Source organism: Aquarana catesbeiana, linkage group LG07 (genome assembly GCF_042186555.1).
Source record: "Aquarana catesbeiana isolate 2022-GZ linkage group LG07, ASM4218655v1, whole genome shotgun sequence".
NCBI lineage: Eukaryota > Metazoa > Chordata > Amphibia > Anura > Ranidae > Aquarana > Aquarana catesbeiana.
Window position 1 is genome coordinate 171,045,014 of NC_133330.1, and position 23,565 is coordinate 171,068,578.

A 23,565-nucleotide genomic window follows, 5' to 3' on the forward strand; every position below is an offset into this window, starting at 1 on the left:
GAACAACACCGTGGCCTATAAATAATTTGCCAAAATAAATAAATAATTATTAAAGAAAGAAGTGTTTGTTGGTCTTTATTTGTATTGAATAATCCTTTATGCTAGCCCATGGAAAACTTACAACAGTAGGCCGCATATAGGTTTGCACCACAGATTTAAGCCTGAAGTGGCTACGTTTGTGGTGCTAGAGGTAATTCTAGAAGATATGCGGAGAGGTTATTGGGATCGCTCAATCCTTCAATGGGAAACTATATGGATTGATCGTCTCAATGCCAATATACCCCCCCCCCGGTTTAAACGAAGCACACACATACAAAACATTTTTATAATAAATATAATTTAAAATTGTATTCCTTCCCCCTGACTATTGTTAGACCTTTTTCCTGTCCCTACTGTGCAGAACTGGTAATGCCAATCAAATATGATACACCCATTCAACTTCTTTCCCTTGATTTTATCAAGGGATAAATGTATATATATGTTTAATATATAGAGTTAATATTTCGGAGTAAATTTATTTATATTTTTGTAAAGCTATTTATATATTTTTTTTCATTAAGCTGGCTGCGGCTAATCTATATGTCATGGTCATTCTTCCTTTTGTTATAAAGCTTTGTATTATTATTTATTTTTCTGATCTGCATTGTTTCCAGGACCTCCGCAGCTGTATCATCAGCCTGAGGTGATATTGTTCCCCCAGCGGCGGGCATGCGCCTCTCTAGGGAGAGGAATGATTCCTCAAATGGAATATCAGTCCACTCCCACCTGGATGATGGGCTTTGGCCGCATCCCTAGATAGTCACACGCAGGCGTGCGCATCATGCATGCGCAGTGAGAAGAGTCGGATCTGGTGACATCCTCAGCTGGCGTCAGCTGCCTGACTGGCGTGTCGCTGGAATTGAGGCATATAAGGATGCACAGAGAAGCTTCCAGTTAGGCAGCCGCTCCCTGGGGATATATGAGCTCTGAGGCAACACATGGTGAATTAGATCCTGCCTAAAGTGGAGTTCCGCCTGAGAAAAAAATTAAAAGTCAACAGCTACAAACAGTGTAGCTGCTGACTTTTAATATATGGACACTTACCTGTCCAGGGAGCCCGCGATGTTGGCACCCGGAGCCAATCTTCAAAACTACTCATGGGTGCTGCCGTCGCCATTCCTGGTAAGGAAACCAGGCAGTGAAGACTTTCGGCTTCTCTCCTGGTTCTCTACTGCTCATGCATGAGTTGCGCTGCTCATTCTGAATGGTCCCTGCTGTCTTCTGGGAACTGTGTCTCTCCCAGAAGACAGCGGGGGGAAGGAGGAGAGGCCGGACAAGGTGTAGTTCACCACACAATGTGCGGCACTCTTTCACCAGAAGTAGGAGCAAATACCTGAATTTGACAGGTATCTGTTCCCCCTTGAAATTTGCCAAATGTGACACCGGGGGGGGGGGGGGGGGATCCGATCAGTGGAAGTTCCATTTCTGGGTGTAACTCTGCTTTAAACAAACACTATTATAAGTGCAATATTATAGTACAATAATATATTATATATTATATTAATATTAGTATATTTACTCTTAAAACCTGTTACCTATATGAGCCATACTGGGTATAATACCTATAGTGGGCAAACCGGTATCAGTACAAGCTGAAACATGCAATCATTGATTGATGCATATACTGATATATGCACATCATTTAGGGGTTTTGATGCTGTTGAGACAGACCCTGTGGAAATATCTATGCTACAATACTTATCAGCTAGCAACATCTTGAGAATATTTCCCCTAAAGCACACAAATTCACCTAGAACCTCTTGCCCTCGGTCGGTTGGTTTAGGTTGGTTTTCATTAGGTGGATGATTGCGTTAATTATGTTTTACTTTATTCTCATTATATTCTTTTTGCCTATTTCTTCTAACATTTCACCACTATTCTATTCTGCATCCCCCCTTTCTCTTCTTTTGCCCTCTTTTCTTTTCTACGCCTCTCCCTTTTTTCTTTTTCCTCTCTTTCTTTCTACCTTCCACCTCCCCCTTCACCTTTTATCCTTTCTCTTTCCCCTCCCCCTATCCTTTTCATTTTCCCCTCCTCTTGTCTTCATTCCTGTTTTCGTTCTGTTTTCTCTTTCCCTTTCCATCCCAACCCCTTTCCCCCTCTCCTATTCTATACATTTTTTTCATCTTTTTTCAACAGACCTTATATCATATTATCTATGAATTTAGAAATTTAGAACTCCTTAGTTTCTCCTGTGTCCACCATGGGGGGAATACCCTCGGGTGCCTCTTTTGTGGTACTTTTGCTGCCGTGGTTTCTCCGGGTAAGCAATGTATGACTTTTCCCAGAACACATATAGCTCTATATTATGATGTAATTTCTTTTCTTCTCCCCCTTTTTTGTTCTTCATCATATTTACCATCTTAGTTACAGTCACTTGAATATGAAATTATGATTATGAATTACCTTGTAGATGATATTGACTGGCTCCTCCCGAAGAAGCAGCCTATGCTGAGAAACTTGTAGAGGATTGCTGCCAAGACATATCATATCCGACACCCCATGACAATACTGGGGTTCATCAATATCTTCTTTGCAATCTTCAAGTATTGTACACGGCTGTAACTATTGACTGTATACAAATCTATTTGTGAATATGTTTTTCACTTTATTGTTTTGAATTATATTTTTCTATAAATAAATCTTATTTAATTAAATTCTTGTCTATATCCTTGAGGTACCGAGATAGTCCAAACGTCCCCATTTTTTCGTACATACATTATGTGTCACTAACCTAAAACCTGTAGAGAGATAAGAAACTCAACATTTTCTTTTCTCAGCATTATTTACTGCACGCTTGATCAGTGACTCAGACAGTACTGTAGCCAGACACAGCCAGGCTTTATAGTGTATGCAAATCAACACTGTCCCAGACCATTTTTGTAGTGCCAGACCCGAGAGAACGTTCATACAAAAAATCGTGCTTAAGATTAATGTCCACCATTAGAGAATCAGTACACCAATAGCAAAATAATGCTTACTTATAGGATTTCCATCTTTAAGCCAGGTAATTGTTGGAGGGGGTATGCCATAAGCATTGCATTGCAAGGTAACGGAGTTTTCAATTATTCCATTATTATTTTCCACTTGGGGACCTTGTATACTGGGTGGTACTGAAAGAAAAGATTATTTCAAAACAACTGAAAATGAATTCCAATGCATTAAATGTAATTATTACTTTAAATAAAATAGTGCCATGATATTGGCATCTTGAAAACCAAACCAATATAAAAAACCCACTAGTTTATGCCATCAACAGAAGATATGCTGTATGTTATATATGATATATGATATTTCAGCCTAAACTATAATATAACAGTAGCTTGTATTCTGCTTTATTATGGAACGCTCTAGAAATGTACTTTAGGATTCCTGGGCTATAAGAAATACCTTTGAGCTCAGCTGCATAGATGCTCCACTCACGACAGCTAAAGATACTGAAAGCCATAAAGACTATTGCATAATGCAAACTTTTTAACAGCAATCCATTTAAAGTATAAGGCAATCAACCATTACTAGGAATGAGCTGAACACCCCCCGGTTCGGTTCGCATCCAGAACATGGGAACAGGCAAAATATTTGTTCGAACATGCGAACACCATTAAAGTCTATGGGACATGAAAATGAATAATTAAAAGTGCTAATTTTAAAGGCTTATATGCAAGTTATTGTCATAAAAAGTGTTTGGGGACCTGGGTCCTGCCCTAGGGGACATGTATCAATGCAAAAAACAGTTTTAAAAGTGGCCAATTTTTTGGGCGCAGTGATATTAATAATGCTTAAAGTGAAACAACAAAAGTGTAATATTCCTTTAAATTTCATACCTGGGGGGTGTCTATAGTATGCCTGTAAAGTGGCGCATGTTTCCCGTGTTTAGAACAGTCTGAGAGCAAAATGACATTTCTAAAGGAAAAAAGTAATTTAAAACTACTCACGGCTATAATGAATTGTCGGTCCCGGCAATACACATAAAGGTCATTGAAAAAAACAGCATGGGATTCCCCCACAGTCCATTACCAGGCCCTTTGGGACTGGTATGAATATTAAGGGGAACCCCGAACCAAAATTAAAAAAAAATTCCGTGGGAGTCCCCCAAATTCCATACCAGGCCTTTCAGGTCTGGTATGGATTTTAAGGGAAACCCCGTGCCAAAATAAAAAAATAGCGTGGGGGTCCCCCTCAAAATCTATACCAGACCCTTATCTGAGCACGCAACCTGGCAGGCCGCAGGAAAAGAGGGGGGATGAGAGAGCGCCGCCCCCTGAACCATATCAGGCCACATGCCCTCAACATGCGAAGGATGTCCCCATGTTGATGGGGACAAGGGCCTCATCCCACAACCCTTGCCCGGTGGTTGTGGGGGTCTGCGGGCAGGGGGCTTATCGGAATCTGGAAGCCCCCCTTAACAAGGTCTTCCTTTGGTTTTCTTCTTCTTCCTCCATCTTGTTCTTCCCCCCCTTCTTCCTCTATCTTCCTCTGCTTCTTCCTCCGGTCTTCTCCTCCGGCATCAAACAACAAAGGAAGACCAGAAGAAGATGGAAGAAGAAGCGGGGAAAGAAGAAGACACTAATAAATGAATTGTCAAAAACCGTCTATTGTTTTTTTTAAACATTTTTGACACTTTTTTTGTGAAATGTTGAGGGCATGTGGCCTGGTACGGTTAAGGAGGGTGGGCCGCTCTCTCGTCCCCCCCTCTTTTCCTGTGGCCTGCCAGGTTGCCTGCTCGGATAAGGGTCTGGTATGGATTTTTGGGGGGCCCCACGCCATTTTTTTTTACATTTTGGCCTGGGGTTCCCCTTAAAATCCACACCAGACCCGGTCTAGTATGGATTTTGAGGGGGACCCCCATGCATTTTTTTAAAATTTTGGTTCAGGGTTTCCCTGTGGGGGAATACCATGCCATTTTTTTCAATGACTTTTATGTATATTGCCGGGACCGACAATTCATTATAGCCGCTTGTAGTTTTTAATTACTTTTTTCCTTTAGAAATGTCATTTTGCTCTCAGACTGTTCTAAACACAGGAAACATGCGCCACTTTACAGGCATACTATTGACACCCCCCAGGTATGAAATTTAAAGGAATATTACACTTTTATTGTGACCTATACCCAGGTCCCCAAAATCTTTTTATGACAATAACTTGCATATTAACCTTTAAAATTAGCACTTTTGATTTCTCCCATATACTTTTAAAGGGTGATCCATTGGCTTTTGAAATTGCTGCGAACACCCCAAATTGTCCGCTATTCAGCAAACGGGCGAAAAGCCAATGTTCGGGTCGAACTCATGTTCGACCCGAACATAAAGCCCATCCCTAACCATTACTATTTGTTTGAAGAGTGATTACTGTTCAAAAACTACAGGAAGAACCTACAATCTGTGGTTCCACACCTCTCTATTTTAATACACATCACTCAAATTAAAAAATTTGTATATCCAAATTGGGCAAAGGAAAATTGTCCATAGAATTGTAGATTGATTGTTAATTAGTAACCCTGTACCTATAGGCAAGATTGTTAAAGTCAAACAGTTTGCTAGTGTCTCAATTCCCCTCCCTGTCATCCTTAAAAATGGAATGCATGCTTGATCCCGATCTGATCCAGGCTGTTTGTGTCTATACAGACATACAGCCCAGCTCAGCCCCACACCCCGCTCTCTGCTCACAAGTTTTGACTGAAAACAGCAGGAGCCAATGGCTCTCAAGCCAAGCCTGGGAGACAGGGGAGAGGAAAGAAGAGCTGCTGCAGATGCTGGATCGAGATCAGGTTCAAATAAGTATTTAGGGAACTGGCAGGTGTGCTAATATTACATTTTTATTTATTTTTTTTGTTTTCAAAATGTTTTTTTTTTGTTTGTTTTTTTTGTTTTTTTAGAATAACAGAGAAGCAGTTACAAATCCGAGACAGTCAGAGCAATGAATACAAAGAGTGCAGGGATCCAAATTATATGCAAAGACTAAGTACATAAATATACTGTTGAGTTATGTATATCTATTAGAGCTATCGACATAGTCTGAAAGTCTGAACTTAGCTAAATAGATGAAACATGTCTAGAGACCAAATCAAAGAGAAAAGAAAAAAAAGATACCAAACAGGTAGATAAAACATACAAAATCAAAAATAAAAGGAAAAAGGAAACATAAAACGGTCAGGTTTGGAGCCTAAATAAGAACCAAATTCCAAATGGCGTCATATTGAGGGATAGTGTCATGTAGGGTGTGATAAATTTTGTCAGCCAACATCATGTGGTCTATTCTTGCAATAACTTGTGAATATGGTACTGAAGCTGACTTCCAATGCAGAGCAACCACCCAATGCATAGCTATACAGATAGAATGGATCAGTTTAACCAACGGTTTAGGGGTGTCTGAAGGAGATTGAAATAATAGGCAATGTTGGTAGGAAATGTTAAGAGGTTTGCCCGCTAATTTGTCTATTACTATCAGGATCTCATTCCATGTAGGGCGTAATTTCTCGCAGTCCCAAAATGTGTGGAGAAATTAGCCTTGTTGCATGCAACCCCTAAAACAGAGAAGGGATGATTGTGGGTAGATCTTGTGAATACGCATTGGGGTGTAGTACCAGCGTGTCATCAGTTTAATAGCGGTTTCACGCACCATAATAGATTTGGTGCACTTGCGTAGGTTCTGCCAGCCTTTCACTCAGTCTATATCATTGTCCTCCGGGTCTAATTCAGCTTCCCATTGAGATCTATATTTTAGGGTTGCGACCTCCGTGTTAACTTCCAAATTGATGTAGACTAGTGAAATAAGGCCTTTTTGGCGAGGTGAGTCGTGGCATATGTCCTCATATAGAGTCGTGGAGGTCGCAAAAGGGCCTGAATAATGCTTTTGGAAGAAGTGACGTATTTGTAAAAAGTGATAAAATTCAGTGTTTGGGATGTGGTAATTGGTTTGCAACTGAGAAAAGGAAATGAATTTTGAGTTTATGAGAAATTTATCTAATGTAGTTAGTTTTAAATCAATCCAGAGTTGGAAAGAGGAGGGTCTATCAAGGGCCAATGGAAATCTAGAATCTCCTAGAAATGAGGCACCCAGAGGAACAGCTGAGATGAGATTGTATGTTTTTTTATATGTGTCCCAGAGTTGAAGGCCTGCTTGCGTAATAAAATTTTTTTTTTTTGTTTAAATGATTTTTATTAGATTTTGAAAAAATGACAAGCTACAGTTACATGTCATATCTTAAAAAAAATAAAAGGAGAACTATATATCAATGATACAGTGGTTTGTTTTTGCACGGTAACAACTTATACATTATGGATACATCATAAAATAGCTGTAATTGGTAATACCTAGAGTCAGATCTTATAGTATCCGTGTTATTTCGGCCTTGATGATTGTGCCTAGAATATCTATCCAATTCATCCACCAGCACCCCTACATGGGAACACACTGTGCTGGAGAGAGGAATGGGCTCCATCAACTAATGGCCTAATGACAGAGAGATGCATTAACGAAGTAAAAAAATTAATAAAAGGATCAAATGAATCTTGGTAGCAAAAAATAGCTTGCTAAACGGATAACATTTCAAACTAATAATAAAAGTCCCTCTGGCAAAGCCGCTGCTTAGTCATGAAGCATAAAGATGCTCTTATTTATATTTTAACCACAGGGACAAACTACTAAGTAAAAGTTTCTACTACGGATCACTCCAGTGTAGACCAACTGAAGGTGTGAGTCCTATTTTTACCTGCCAGATATGAAGAAAAAAGGAGAAAGAAAAGGAAAAAAAAAAAAAAATTTGGTTTTGGGAAGGAGAGAAGAAAGAGGAGTAAGGAGGAGAGAGGTGAAGTGTAGAGAAGAGAAAAGGTTAGCTGTCTGCTAGGCGCCCCCACCTCCATCGAGGGTCTATGTCTAATAATTTGGATTGTCCCTTATTCCTATGTAATTGGACCATGGTTCCCAAATCTTCTCAAACTTTGCTGAGGTGTCTAGTAAAGAGCTTACTAATTTCTCCTGGGCCATTATCCATGACACTTTCCGTTTTGCTGCTATGAGAGAGACTGAGGGCTTCTTCCATGCTTTAGCAAGGGTAATTTTGGCTCCCAGGATAATGAAAAATACTAATTTTTGCGATGATTTTGAGATCCCTGAAATGGGTTGGTTGAGAAGAGCTGTTAGAGGAGACTTGGGAATAGTCTTGCCTGTTATTTTGGATATGGTGTAAAATATTTTTTGCCAAAAGGTCCTGATTTTAGGGCATTCCCACCATATATGTATCATGGAACCTTTCATGTGACATCCGCGAAAGCAGAGAGGGGAAGCCGAGGGATGCATCATAGCAAGCCGGGAGGGGGTTAAGTACCATCTGGTGATTACTTTTAGGCTAGCTTCAATCAGGGAAATATTATAAATGCCCTTGAAGGATCGGAAGAAGGTCGTGTGCCAGTGATCTAGCTCCCATGTGTCCTGTAATTCACTCTCCCATGCCAGCATGAACGTGGCTTTCTTATCTGTAGCAGCAAGCGAAGAGTAGATTAAGGAGATTCCCCCCCTCTGCTCCAGGAGTCCCCCACACCATATTTCGTATGGGGTGAACTGCGGTGGTTCTGGTTTCTCAACCCAGGTTGATTGGAGAAAGTGTGATATTTGAAAGAACCTGAACCGCTCCGAATTGGGGAGATTCAGATGTTTAACGCAGTGGTTGAGGGAAAACGGCCCAGCTGCGGTAAAATAGTTCCCGATCCGGTACATTCCCCTGTCCATCTACCACTGAAAAGCTTTTACCATACCCGGGGGAAACGCGGGATTGCGGAAAATGTGGGATAGAGGTTTGCTTTGCAACACCAAAGCAGGGCTCTTTTTGAGAGTGTCCCATATCGTCAAAGATTGTGATAAGGCGGGAGACAAGACTGAGGGCCTACCCTTTGGTGGGCACCAGAGGAGGAAGTCAATTGTAAATGTTGGCACTGCCTGTCTTTCCATTTCTACCCAATCAGGTCTGGCTGTTTTGGCGTAAACCATTGATATCTGTGCTAATCTAGCCGCCTGGTAGTACCAAAAAAGATTTGGAAGTCCCAATCCTCCCTTATTTCTTAGGTCGAATAGGGTGCGTCTCGGGAGACGATGTCCTTTCGATCCCCAAATGAATTTTACTACCTTGTTTTGGAATGCTGAGAGGTGATCCTTCCGTATAGCGATCGGAAGCGCTCTGAAAATATATAGTAGACGCGGTAGCAAAGTCATTTTTACAGAGTTTATTTTACCTAGCCAGGAAATGTTGTGTGGGGACCATTGTTTGAGATCGGATTCTAATTTTTTGTATATTGGAGGATAATTTGCTTGGTATAGCTGTTCGAATTTGGGGGTAAGGTTGACTCCAAGGTATCTTATGCTGGACTCGCTCCACGAAAAGCGGAACGCGTCCTGCAGCCGAGACACCAGAGCTGAGACACCGGACACATTAAGTGCCTGGGACTTGGGGACTTGGAGTAGTTAACACTTAATCCAGAGATTTGTGCAAAGTCTTCTAGGAGCTTACATAGCACTGGGAGGGAGGTTACTGGTGACGTGAGGTAAAGAATGAGGTCATCAGCGAACAGTCCGCATTTATGTGTTGTTGGCCCGCAGCGCACCCCCGCTATGTCCGGATTAGTGCGTATAGCAATTGCCAATGATTCAATCGCTATCGCAAAAATCAGTGGCGAGAGCGGGCAGCCCTGGCGGGTCCCTCTTGCTATTTTAATAGGATCAGAGAGTTGTCCTTGTAGTTTAATTCTAGCTTCAGGGCAAGAGTATAGGGAGTGCAGTAACCCTGTGAACCGTGGGCCAAAACCCCATTGTTGTATAATTGAGAATAGGTAAGACCAAGAGACAGAGTCGAACGCTTTTTGTAGATCTAGAGACAGCAACATTCCCTTTTGGGCCCCACTGCCATCCCAGCCCGATTGCAGGAGGGAGACTACATCCACCGTTCTTCTGATTTGGTCAGGACCTTGCCTTCCAGGGATGAACCCTACTTGGTCCTTATGGATGTAGGATCCAATAAAGGAGGCCAAACGGTCTGCCATAATTTTAGTCATAATTTTCAGATCGTTATTAATCAGGGATATGGGTCTATAGTTGGATACTTCTCCCTGGTCCTTGTCTGGTTTTGGTATCACGGTTATGAAAGCAGCGTTCATTTGCGGATCCAGAGGCTCTCCCTTGGTTTTGAAGTTAATGAATTTAGCAAGATAAGGCGCTATGGTGTTTGCAAAAGTTTTATAGTATGGTACGGAGAAGCCATCTGAACCCGGAGCGGAGCGCCTCTTAAGGTTTTTGATAACTGCTAGAACTTCTGCGGTGGAAACTGGAGCTTCGAGTCTGTCTCTGTGCTCCGCTGAAAGGGTAGGGATCGGGAGATTATCTAGAAATTTAGTCAGAGTTTGGGGATTACTTGCCTTATGTTCGCTATATAGGTCTGCGTAATAGCCATGGAAAGCTTCCATAACTTTCAGTGGGTTTGTTGTGTGGGGCTGGCCCGCTAATTTAATTTTAGGGAAGGTATAGGAACGAGGGCGTGGTGTGAGACGGGACGCCAAGAGAGATCCAGCCCTATCCTTCTGATAGTAATATTTTGCTCCTATCCATGATAAACTTTTTTCCGCCTTAGCTGTAAGAGCTAAGTTTAATTCTAGGCGCGCCGCATCCAATCGAGATACGGGTACTAAAGCAGGGTCTCTCTTGTGCTCCGCACATAATTTTTGGAAGTTCTCTTCTAGGTTGACTATATCTATCCCGTGTTCTTTTTTAATTTTGGCTGCTATTTGTATTAATTTCCCTCTTATTGTGGCCTTATGAGCTGCCCATAAGGTTTCCGCGGAGACATCTGCGGTGTCATTTTGATTAAAATATTCAGTGATGGCCTTTTCAATTTCTACTTTCCAGGCGGGGTCAGAAAGAATGTTTTCTTTTAGTCTCCAAAGGTTGTATTTGTGGCGTGGGGTTTGGTTATTTATCAGGACACTTAACAGGGAGTGATCTCACCATACCGTGTCAATAATTTGTGATCTTTGGGCTGCCGGGATCAAGTCATTCGAGACTAGCAGATGGTCTAGACGGGCATAGGATTGGTGGGCATGGGAGAAATGAGTGTAATCTTTTTTGGTGGGGTTTAACTCCCTCCAAATGTCAGTGAGTCCTTGTGAATATAACAATTTAGCTATTTTCGAACTGATTTTAGTTGGACGGATGTTTTGGGTGGTGGGGGGTTTAGATCTATCTAGGCCCTGGTCAAAGGCTACATTGGAGTCTCCCCCAAAAATTATGGAGCCTTCTAGCATTGGACCAAGTGTCTTAAACATTGAGCCAAAAAATGTTTGCTGTCCTGTGTTAGGGGCGTAGTAAGATACCAGGGAATATAGTCTGCCTTCTACGGAGCCCTTAACTAGGATGTACCTGCCCTCTGGGTCTTGTTGTACCTTATGTAGTGTGAATCTGCAATTTTTAGATATAAGGATAGCAACCCCTCTGGTCTTATCTTCCGCATTTGCTAAATAAAACAATGGGAACTGAGCGTGGATAAAGTTAGGTTTGTACCGGATCGGGAAGTGGGTTTCTTGGAGAAATAGAATATCAATCTTGCGGGATTTCATAAAATCTAGTACTTTCCTTTGTTTAGAAGGCGAATTCAGCCCTTGGGTATTATGTGTGGCCACCCTTAATAGGGAGGTCAAATTGTCAGTGTCAGCCATGGAGCAGAAGTAGGGGTCCTACCCCCCATCTCTCAGCGCTTACCTGTTCCAGTTGGAGAGTGGGAACCGGAGTTGGGACCGCTAAGACATCCTTTTGCGTCTCACTGGAAGAGTGGGTATAGCCCAGCAGACAGCCAACTACAAGAGAATAAATTGTTAGAGAGGAGAGTAGAGGAGAGATAAGAGGAGGAGGGGAGGAAGGGTAAATCAAGTCCTGTCGGAACTTGAGTGAGCAGTGATAGCAACGGAGCACATCACCCCTCACAATAGAGGAAGTGTCCGAACCCTGCGAACAGGGTGGATTCCTAACCCAGGAGACCAGTATCACCTGGCCCTTGGGATTAATGGAGGTGCAGCCTAACTGCCGCGACCTCGGCGCACCTTAATGAAATAATGAACAATAAAACTACTGATCGGAGTAAGTCCGACCTGGAGATCCGAAGAGGACCCCGCCAACCCTTTGACCCACCTTCCTCCCCTCCCCCCCAGGCCACGGTTCCGGGTGAGTGGGGAGGGCTCCCTGGGCCTTAGCCCATGTGAAATAAAACTCTTTTTGGCGACTAAAGCACTGCATGAGGAAGAGTCATGGGATCGTACTTTGTTACCCTGTGCCTTGGAGATCTGGATCCTAAATTAGTGTATAGGATCGTGTTGGTTTACAATATAATACAAAGACCTGAGCCAGTCCCAATAGGGTTACCCCCAAGGGACTGCACTGGATTAGAGAGTTTTGCGTATGGCATTCTTACTAAGAGAAGGTAAAAGAGAGATAAGGAGGGGGAAAAGAAAGAGGGGATATAAGGTCCCCTCCCCCCCCCCCCCCAATCAAAAGAAAATTTCTAGAGCTGACCATCTAGTGCTGGGATAATTAAGTAGAAAAAATTAATAATTAAAAAAAAGAAAAGTCAACTGGGTTCGTGTAGGAGCCCACATAAGGAAAAAGAGATCAGGGACAGTCCATCAAACATCTTCTTGACTCGTGGTCTCATGGAGGTCTGGCTTCTTTGGAGCGTTTGTGTTTAGGTTTTTCCCACAGGGGTTGCAAGGGGCTTGCAGGGGATGGGCGTTTGTAGGACCCCGCCGCAGAATTGTTGAAGTCCATAGCTGACTCTTGAGAGATGAGACGGAGGTCTAACAGGATCCGTTCTCCTTCAGGTAGGCTGCGAAAAGAGTGTGTTTTGCCTCTGTGATCAAACTTGAGCGCAAATGGAAAGGCCCATTTATATTTGATTTCATGTTGCGCCAACACTGAGAGTAGGGGCTTCAGCGCTCTCCTTTTTTGTATTGTGTTAGGTGAAATATCTGCAAAGACTTGTATGGCGTGACCTCTGCACGTGAGGGGCTGTTGGTATCTGCACTTTTTCATCACCTCTTCTTTAACCGAGAAGTAGTGTGGCTTAACCACGATATCTCTGGGGAGGCCATCTTTTCTCGGGGGTCCTAATGTCCTGTGAGCGCGGTCAATTTCCAACTTATGTGGAGGAATGTCAGGGATAAGTTGTTTAATGAAGTCTTGGACCACCGTCGTGGCATCGGTTATAGATTCTGGGAGTCCTCTAAGTCTAAAGTTTTCCCTTCTGGACCTGTTTTCAAGGTCATCGATGCGTGAAAGAGCAATGTCCAGTTGATCCTGTAGGACCTGTATGTGGTTAGAGTTCTGCCTGGTTTTAGAAATAGTCTGATCAAGTTTATCTTCAATAGCCTCCATTCTGGAGCCCAGGGCCTGGAAGTCCTCTCTAATATCGCCAGTTATTTTGGCTGCAGTTTGAGCCAGACCTCTATCCAGCAGGGCTGATAACTGGGAAAAGAGGTCAGGGGCTGTGAGGATAGTGTGGGCTGGAGCGAGCGCCATCTCAGGCCCTGTTGTAATGTGAGGGGAAGGAGGCTGCGAGGGGGGTGTCATGGGCTGTTCCGCAGGGTGCTCTGAGAGAGCCGTGAACTGTGCCATAAGTTGAGGGGTACTCACTGGGGTCCCAGAAGGGAGAGAGCGGGTCACTGCGGCATAGGAAAGTTTATCTCCTGGGCTCTCTGCAGCTGTCTGTGTGCCTTGCAGCATGGCGCCCGCCATCTTGGATTCGGCCCGCTCCGCCGAGGCTCTGAATAGTGGCTCTCCTGGACGATCCGACCGGCATAGATTTGTTCCCCAGCACTTCCTATCAGCCTTAAGGTGGGTATTGTGGTCCACGGGGTCCCGGTTCCCCCGCTATGTGCGCCGGGTGGTCAGGGCAGTGCGGAGCTCCGGGCTTAAGCGGCCATCTTGGAGGAGTCCGCGCATGCGCCTCGCGTAACCAAATTTTTAGTGCCTACTTCTGATCTAGTCGGATTGTTTGACCACATAAGGCCAGGGAGATATAGAGGGGCGATGGATTCGCATTCAAACTGCACCCAAGGGACTCTGGAGTTGTGAATATTCCATTGCGCTTGTTGAGTGTATCTACTGGCTAGGTAGTAAAACCATATTTGAGGAACCCCTAAACCCCCCCTTTTGGATGAGCGGTACAAGACTTCTTTGGCAAAGCGTGGGGGTTTGTCCTTCCAAATGAATCTATTAAACAACACCTGAATAGTGTGGAGGTATGTTTTAGATATTTTAAGTGGCAGGGATCTAAAAAGGTAGAGAAGTTTAGGGAGAATTGTCATCTTGAGTGCAGTGATTCTGCCAAGAAATGAAATGTGGAGGTGTGATCATTGTTTAAGGATACCTTTCAGTTTAGAAACCATAGGTGGGAAATTTGCTTCAAAGAGTCTGCAGAAATCTTTAGTCAGGTTAATTCCCAGGTAAAGGAGGCGAGAGTCTACCCAAATAAAAGGATAGACTGACTGAAGATGTTGCAGTTCTCCAGAAGAGTAACCTATAGGGAGGGCGCTTGATTTTGCCATGTTAATGGATAGACCTGAAATCTCTGCAAACTTTGATAGAGTCTGAAATAAGTTCGGCAGAGAAACCAGGGGATTGGTGAGAAACATCAGAACGTCATCAGCATACATCCCAAATTTGTATGTCGAATGGCCCTTCAAATAACCAGAAATATTAGGATCTTGGAGTATAGCTATGGCCAAAGGTTCGAGAGCTAACGCAAAAATTAAAGGTGACAACGGGCACCCTTGTCTCGTACCCTTGCCCAGGCCAAAAAACCTAGAATTACAGCCAGGGAGTCTAATCCGAGTTTTCGGGTTACGATAGAGGGCCAAGAATGCTTGTAGGAAAGCTCCCTGGAATCCCATACGTTGTAGGAGTGTAGTGATGTATGTCCATGAGACACTATCAAATGCCTTCTGTATGTCTAGGCTAAGCATGAGGAGTTTACGTGAAAACAGGTTGGCATCTTGTATTATATTTGTCTCCAGGCGAATGTTATCGGTGATAAGTCTATGGGGTATAAATCCAGACTGATAAGGGGAAATCAGAGAGGGGATAACCACTGCAAGTCTGTCTGCCATGATCCTGCTAAAGATTTTTAAATCATTATTAATGACCGAGATAGGTCGGTAATTTTGGGGTAGGGTGTGGTTTTTGTGAGGTTTCGGTATCAGGGACATATTGGCTAGTAACATCTCTTCAGGGAAACTACCCCCTTGTAGGACCCAATTAAATAAATGAACCAACCTAGTGGTAAGGAGGGATGAGAATTTCTTATAGTATATAGAGGAAAATCCGTCAGGGCCTGGGGCTGAGCCTGATTTTAAAGATTTAATTACATTCAAAACCTCTGCTGGTGTGATGGGGACGTTCAGTTTATCTAGTTGTGTAGGTGTGAGATGTGGTAGAGGAATGTTCTGAAACCAGGCCACATCGGCTGGAGAGGGTTTTAATTGGGGAGGGGCTAGCAGAGAAGAGTAAAATTGTTCAAAGATGTGAAGGACCTCTTGGGGATGGGATGTGAGTTGCCCTGAGGGGGTCATTAATCTATATACGTGGGGTGGGCGGGACGAGTGAATTAACTTTCTGGCGAAAGGGGTAGAAGCGGAGCTCTCATGAAGGAGAAATTTGGCTTTAGACCAACGCAGAGCCTTTTCCACCCTTTTCGACAAGATGCCATCCAACTCTAGTCTCTTTTGATCAATCAGCTGTCTGGTGGATTCTAACTGTAGGAGATTGGTATTCTTGTAAAGGCTATCTAGGTCTTTGGTAAGGGTTAAGATGTTTTGTTTGTCAATTTTGTTCTGGGCAGAAGCTAAACTAATTAGTTTGCCCCTTAGGACTGCTTTATGTGCTGACCAAACAATGGAGGGGGGGTTTCTGGGATGGCATTGAGATTAAAATATTCTTCAATGGCTTGTGCAACTTCTGCTTCCACCACTGCATCTGAGAGGAGAGCCTCATTTAGCCGCCACGAGTAAGAGGTAGGTGCAAGCCTAATGTATGTAGTGGTGAAGGCAGTGGCATGATGGTCAGACCAGGTGCAGGGGTGGATGCTAGCCTCTGTAGTATTAGCAAGAATAATAGGGGTAGTGTAGATATAATCTAATCTCGCATAACTTTTATGAGGATGGGAGTAGAATGTGTACTCCTTAGTACCGACGTTAAGTGCTCTCCAGGAGTCTACTAGCTGATGTTCCAGTAGTCCACTGGAGAGAGAGCGGGGAAAAGATTTGGAGGAGGGGGACAAAGTGGATCTATCCAGGTTAGAATTAGCAACCATATTGAAGTCCCCTCCTATTATCATGTGTGGTGAATGGAGATGAGAAAGGCGGTCAAAGAAGGAGTGAAAAAAAGAGGCAGGAGAGTCATTTGGGGCATAAATACTGGCAATAGTAAGTTCTCTGTTATGAATCAGACCTTTGATTATTACATTTCTACTATCTTTGTCTTTAAATACCTGTTTGACTTCCATTGGGAAGGAACTGTGCAAGAGTATGGCGGCACCTCTACTTTTTGTCTGGTGCAGAGAGCAGAAAGTCTGAGGAAAGCTTCTGTGGAGAAATTTAGGGTGTGAGGAGTGTGTAAAATGTGTCTCCTGTAAAAGGAGAATTTGGGCTCCAAGCTGTTTATAGAAGGCAAAGGCCTTCCTCCTTTTAGATGGGGAATTAAATCCCTTAACATTGTGTGATATACATTTAATTACCATGGTGAAAGTTACTATACACTATAGTCTGGGGATAAATAGGAGCCAAATGGGTCCTAAGACAGGCACCTATTGTTTCAGGGACCAAATAGAGGGCCGACATACTCGAGCACTGGAGGGCAGTAGAGTGAAACATACAAAAATGTAAGACATTAAGGCTAATTAAGGCATGTATCCTGCAAAATATTTCTGCAATAGAGATTTGATGCAAAAATAGTCTAATGGCTGACCAAAACCTGAAGCAAAAAAAGAGAAAAAAAAAGATAAAAAGAAAAAAAAAAATGAGAAGAAAAAAAAAAAACATAGGACTGATAGTAACACAAGTGTCTTCCTAACTAGAAACCGAATCAGGTAACTATCATAAACCTGATAAGAGAAATATCAACTCCCGAGACTACAAGGTCTCGAACCCAGCCTGGAATAAGTTCTGTACTTTGCAGATCAAGTGGATAGAAATAAAAAAATAAAAAGAGAACAGGCCTGCAGTAATGACTCAAACCAAAAATAAAAAAGAGGTCAGAATCTGCAGGCTGCGGCTGGGTGGGGTGTACATGTCGCAGCTCCAAGGGACCGACGTCCGGGTCATTGTAAACTGGTGCGGGGTGCAAGTTGCTGGGGTATCTTGTAGTTGTCGTCTGTGCTGAGACGATCAAGGAAAGGGATCTTCCAATCTATCTCCGATGTCGTATCTGATTCTCCGTCTGTCTCTCCTGGTTGGGGGTGTCTGCCAGATGGGTGAAGGTTTAGGGGTAGAAGGGGGCCGACGAATGACATCAGGATCCAAAAGGCCCAATTTGACCAGTACCTCTTGGCCTACCAGGAGTGACGTGGCAGAGTAAGTGGTACCATTATGGGGGATTACAAGCTTAAAAGGGAAGCCCCACCTGTAGCGAATGCGGGCAGCTTGAAGGGCAGATGTAACCTCTTTCATGCCACGTCTCCTGTCCAGGGTGGCGGGGGAAATATCAGGATATATTTGAATGGTACGGTCGTCCAGAGTGATGCGTTGTTGATTGCGAGCAGCTCTGAGAATCTCTTCTTTGATTAAAAAGTCCTTCATGCAAAGAACAATATCCCTGGGAGGCTTGTCATCTGGAGGTTTAGGTCTGAGGGCTCTGTGAATGCGATCACAGGTGAAAGATCCAGCATCCGTGTCTGGGAGCAAAGATTTGAATAGACGAATTATTGTGGGGATGAGATCCATAACGGATTCAGGTATACCTCTTATAAGAAAATTGTTGCATCTATTGCGGTTATCGAGGTCTTCAATTTGGGATTTCATCAAAGAAAAGGCCGTGGCTAAAGATTCGTGTTCCCTGGAGAGGTCACTGTATGCCAGCGCCAGCTCGTCATGCTTAGTTTCCAGTCTTTCTGTCCTGGAGCCTAAGGCCGCAATCTCCTGGGAGAGTGTGTGAGAAGTTTTGTGCAGCTCAGTCTGGAACTTTGCAGCCAGTCTGGCGTACATGGCCTCCAGGCTACTATCTAGGTCTGACTTGGTAAGGGAGGCTGTGTACTCACGGCTAGGATCCAGGGGGGGTGTCTGGTCGAGGAGATATCCTGGTGATGAGGCCGGAGACGGAGGTTTGCTTCTCCCCGCAGCGCCATTTTGAGACATGCTGCTGAGATCACGAGTGCGGAGGAGATAGTGGGTTAGGGTGTGCTGAGCCGATCCTCTGGGTTTCTTCTTTCTCCCAGGCATGCACCACGTATAAGGGGCTCGAGGGGTGATAAAATCGCTGAGGAAATTGCTGATACTAGCCCTGCTAAAGCCGTTATCTTCCCGGGCTGGACGGAGCTACACTCTCAGACGTCCATCACGCTCAGCGCCGCGCATGCGCCCCCTACATTTTTATTTTTTTTTAACCTAAATGCAGAGAATGCATTAAGGTAAAACGAACCAAACCACTTTAAAGTTGAAAAAGTTGAAAAGTCTAGGCAAGTGGCTAAATACATTGTTTCATTATGTTGTTTATGCAAATTTATTCTCCTGCTACAGGATTTATAATTGTATTCTGCCATTTTCTGCAACAGCAGCACAGCTTGATCAAGAATATGTCCCTGTTGCCTGGACAATGAAAGAGCAGCAGCTCACCTATGATGACTACAAGAAAGCGGCACCCATATGTACACAGACGTAGCACACTAGGGATGTAAAATTGGTGAGATATGGCTTCAGCTAGGCTCTACATGTGTAGCAGAATCCCTCTGATGCATTTTGCCTATGTGAGACTTAATTTTGGAGTGGAAGGGTCAGCTACAGAATTCTAGTAGGGGCAGGCTTTTCTACTCTAGCTTGTGGATGCTACTGTATCTAAAGAAAACAAACTGTAGGACCTTTTGTTTTGATGCACCTGGCATGTATTTAGCTGGTTTAAACCAATAATTTAGTTGGTGACATTACAGTAGCTCAGCACTCTACCCACCTCACTTTTTTTTAATGTGACAACATTTATGGCTAACTTCTATTTTAAATGGTCACTATTTGTTTTTTCTCCTCCTGGCATTTTTTTTCTAGTAACTTTAGGATCACTTGTATTCTACCTCAGGGGTACAAAAATAGCTAGTGTAATAAAAAATAGTTTATTGGGTAGTTTGGGTTTTTTTATATATTGGAAAATCATTATGAGCGATGAGCAGACACTAATATAGTGCACAACTACATGAATGAAAGAAAATTAAAGCATTCAAGAAAAATACGCAGCTTTCAATAATAATTCAAGCCAGATGCATATATGAACTACTAGAAATAATAATTACTTTATTTGTAGTTTAGAAAAAGGTGTTTCATAAACTAAGCTTTTACTTATGGTACAGTACTCTCGCATCATTTAAAAAGGGAATTAATGATGTATTTTGAGTAATTGCTGTTGTTGTACTGTTTATATTGTAGCATTATGTTATGTCTGTGCATGCTTGTTTCACCATTTGTAGATTTGTGGATTTGAATAGTTACTAGAGAAAGATCTGTTTTTCAGTAAAATCATTCAGGTTTGTTGTATAACAACTGTAATGATCTTATGATTTTGGAGTGTAAACCCTAAACATGACTGCCCCTGTAAGTATAAAATGACAAACTGTGCATGGATGTATATTGCTGCTGTATAGAACCTATATTTTTAACTTACATACTGTAGTTGAAAACAGACTAGTTTTTATTGTTGTTGTTATTGTATTTTGTCTTTTCTTTTTTTTTCAGCCAGCATGACATTGTACCACATTTGTACTGTTCTGTACATTGCCCTTTGCATGTGCATCTTTCCCTTTTTGCTAGATTTAAACAGGTCTTAGTGGCTGTCATATTTTCTTTTTTGGATCTGGTGCAGACACACTGAAAGTTTTTAGCTGTCTTGTACATGCGATTTGTGGCTTTCTTGGATGTTTCTGTAACTTTAGGGAGGATAGAGATGCCTCCAGCTGAGCCTGCTCTCTGTTTGTGAATTTGCTATACATGTTTCAAAGCTGGGAAACTCAGATAGTTTTGTGTTAGGGACCACACTTACCAAAGGTTCATTGAAGCTTCCACTTTTATTTGCAAATAAAACTTCTGTTGAGTTGTTGAAACAGTTTAGTTCATTTTTTTTCTGACCAGCTTGAAAGTGTGCATAAGGCCCCTTTTGTGAAGTTTTAAATATTTTATATATTTTAATATAATATATAGAGTATCTCACGAAAGTGAGTACACCCTTCACATTTTTGTAAATATTTTATTATATCTTTTCACGTGGCAACACTGAAGAAATGACACTTTGCTACAATGTAAAGTTGTAAGCATACAGCTTGTATAGCAGTGTAAATAATAATAACTCAACACATAGCCATTAATGTCTTAATTGCTGGCAACAAAAGTGAGTACACCCCTAAGTGAAAATGTCCAAATTGGGCCCACAGTGTCAATATTTTGTGTGGCCACCATTATTTTCCAGCACTGCCTTAACCCTCTTGGGCATGGAGTTCACCAGAGCTTCACATGTTGCCACTGGAGTCCTCTTCTTCCTTGATGACCTCACAGAGCTGGTGGATGTTAGAGACCTTGTGCTCCTCCACTTTCTGTTTGATGATGCCCCACAGATGCTCAATAGGGTTTAGGTCTGGAGACATGCTTGGCCAGTCCATCACCTTTACCCTCAGCTTCTATAGCAAGGCAGTGGTCATCTTGGAGGTGTGTTTGGGGTCGTTATCATGCATGTTGGAATACTGTCCAGTCTCTGAAGGGAGGGGATCATACTCTGCTTCAGTATGTCACAGTACATGTTGGCATTCATGGTTCTCTCAATGAACTGTAGCTCCCCAGTGCACTCATGCAGCCTCAGACCGTGACACTCCCACCACCATGTTCGACTGTAGGCAAGACACACATTTTTATTATTATTATTATTATACATGATTTAGATTGCGCCAACAGTTTACACAGTGCTTTACAATGTAGAGGGGGGGACGGAACAATTACAGTACAATAGAGAAGGGACAGGAGGGCCCTGCTTGTAGAGCTTACATTCCAAAGGGAGGGGGTGGTGGTACAAAAGGTAATAGATGCGGGGAATGATTTGATGGGGGTGGCTCGGGGACAGTTGTTAGGTGGGTGTGGGATAAGCTTCCCTGAATAAGTGAGTTTTCAAGGATCTCCTAAAGGTGGACAGGTTAGGGGCTGATCGGATATACCAGGGCAGGGAGTTCCAGAGGATGGGAGAGGCTCTGGAGAAGTCCTGAAGGCGAGCATGAGAGGAGGTAAGAAGGGAGCTAGAGAGCAGGAGGTCCTGGGAGGAGTAGATGGGATGATTAGGGCAATATCACTTGTCTTTGTACTCTTCACCTGGTTGCCGCCACACATGCTTGACACCATCTGAACCAAATATGTTTATCTTGGTCCCAGATATGGTTCCAGTAATCCATGTCCTTAGTCTGCTTGTCTTCAGCAAACTGTTTGTGGGCTTTCTTGTGTTCCTTCTGGGATGACAGCCATGCAGACCAATTTCATGCAGTGTGAAGCGTATGTTCTGAGCACTGACAGGCTGACCCCCCCACCCCTTCAACCTCTGCAGCAATGCTGGCAGCACTTATACATATATTTCCCAAAGCCAACCTCTGGATATGATGCTGAGCACATGCACTCAACATCTTTGGTCGACCACGGCATGGCCTGTTCTGAGTGGAACCCGTCCTGTTAAACTGCTGTATGGTCTTGACCACCATGCTGCAGCTCAGTTTCAGGATCTTGGCATTCTTCTTATAGCCTAGGCCATCTTTATGTAGAGCAGCAATTCTTTTTTTCAGATCCTCAGAGAGTTCTTTGCCATGAGGTGCCATGTTGAACTTCCAGTGACCAGTATGAGAGAGTGAGCGCGATAACTCCAAATTTAACACACCTGTTCCCCATTCACACCTGAGACCTTGTAACACTAATGAGTCAGATGACACTGGGCAGGGAAAATGGCTAATTGGTCTCAATTTGAACATTTTCACTTAGGGGTGTACTCACTTTTGTTGCTAGCGGTTTAGACATTAATGGCTGTGTTGAGTTACTTTGAGGGGACAGCAAATGTACACTGTTATACAAGCTGTACACTCACTACTTTACATTGTAGCAAAGTGTAATTTCTACAGTGTTGTTACATGAAAATATATAATAAAATATTTACAAAAATGTGAGGGTTGTACTGACTTTTGTGAGATACTGTATATACAGTATATATATATATATATATATATATATATATATATATATATATATATATATATATATATATATATATATCAAAATAGACTTTAGTGGCCCTTAATACATTTGTGTACATTCACTACTCACCATAAACATTCACTAAAAATGTTTTCTTGTCTTGACCAGCAACATTGGTTGCTACACATTCATATTCACCAGTATCAGATACCTGAAACGCATATTTAAACAGTTATTTGTACAAAAATATAATTTTCCAATTTTCCATAGCATAAACAAGTAAAAACAATATAACTAATTCATGGCATTTTTGTGAAACTAGGAGAGGTATATCAAGCATTCACAATATACTTTATACTGTGTGCTATTCAGAGATAATCTTAAGAAAAAAAAAAAGAACTGCCTGTTCCTTTACACTTTTCACACATTTCAGTGTTTAGGATTAATAATTAAAAACATTTACGTTTTCTCTTAGAATCCTGAGTTAAAACCTTATCCCATAACCCCTACCCAATCACCCTACCTGGGCATTCTTAATCTTCATTATTTGTCCTTCATCCAGAATCATGTAATTTGTGGATTCCAAGAGCATTTGACCATTTTTATACCAGTTAATGACAGCAGGTGGGACAGCATTTGTAAAGCATTCAAGTGACGCAGATGTAGCAATTTTAATGTTCACCTCAGTACTAGAATCTCTGCCACCACCTATGATGGTAGGAGGAACTGAAATAATATACAAACAATCATAGTCAATATTTTTGATGACGTATTCTTGTTTTTGTATCTACTGTACAAAATATAATCACAAAAACACACCAAAAATACTAAGGTAGAATGTCTTCTTGCTTTCCCCGGCTTGATTGATGGCCACACATACATAATCACCAGCATCTGCCAGTTTCAGCTGAGGAATCTGCAAAACTCGACCACCTAAAATAAACATAGTTTTGATTACAAGGGGAATCAGTGTTGCATTAATCTGAATACCATTATTCATTTTCAGATTCAGTCAAGTGGTCTAAAATATATCTTTATATGAAATACCTGCAACATTTGTATCACATTCTGATGTTCACTAATAGTTTAA

The 23,565-nt window shown here is 42.4% G+C and overlaps 1 protein-coding gene across 1 annotated transcript in view; it reads right to left on the bottom strand.

The window, feature by feature from the left end:
• Positions 1 to 23,565, bottom strand: part of HMCN1 (hemicentin 1) — a 656,490-nt gene that overhangs the window by 303,797 nt on the left and 329,128 nt on the right. Inside the window, exons 59-62 of the mRNA XM_073592871.1 lie at positions 23,295 to 23,408; positions 22,999 to 23,201; positions 22,605 to 22,686; positions 3,021 to 3,152 (exon numbers count right to left, since the gene is read on the bottom strand). Of these exons, the coding sequence (XP_073448972.1) occupies positions 3,021 to 3,152; positions 22,605 to 22,686; positions 22,999 to 23,201; positions 23,295 to 23,408 (531 nt within the window). The remainder of the gene's footprint in view (positions 1 to 3,020; positions 3,153 to 22,604; positions 22,687 to 22,998; positions 23,202 to 23,294; positions 23,409 to 23,565) is intronic.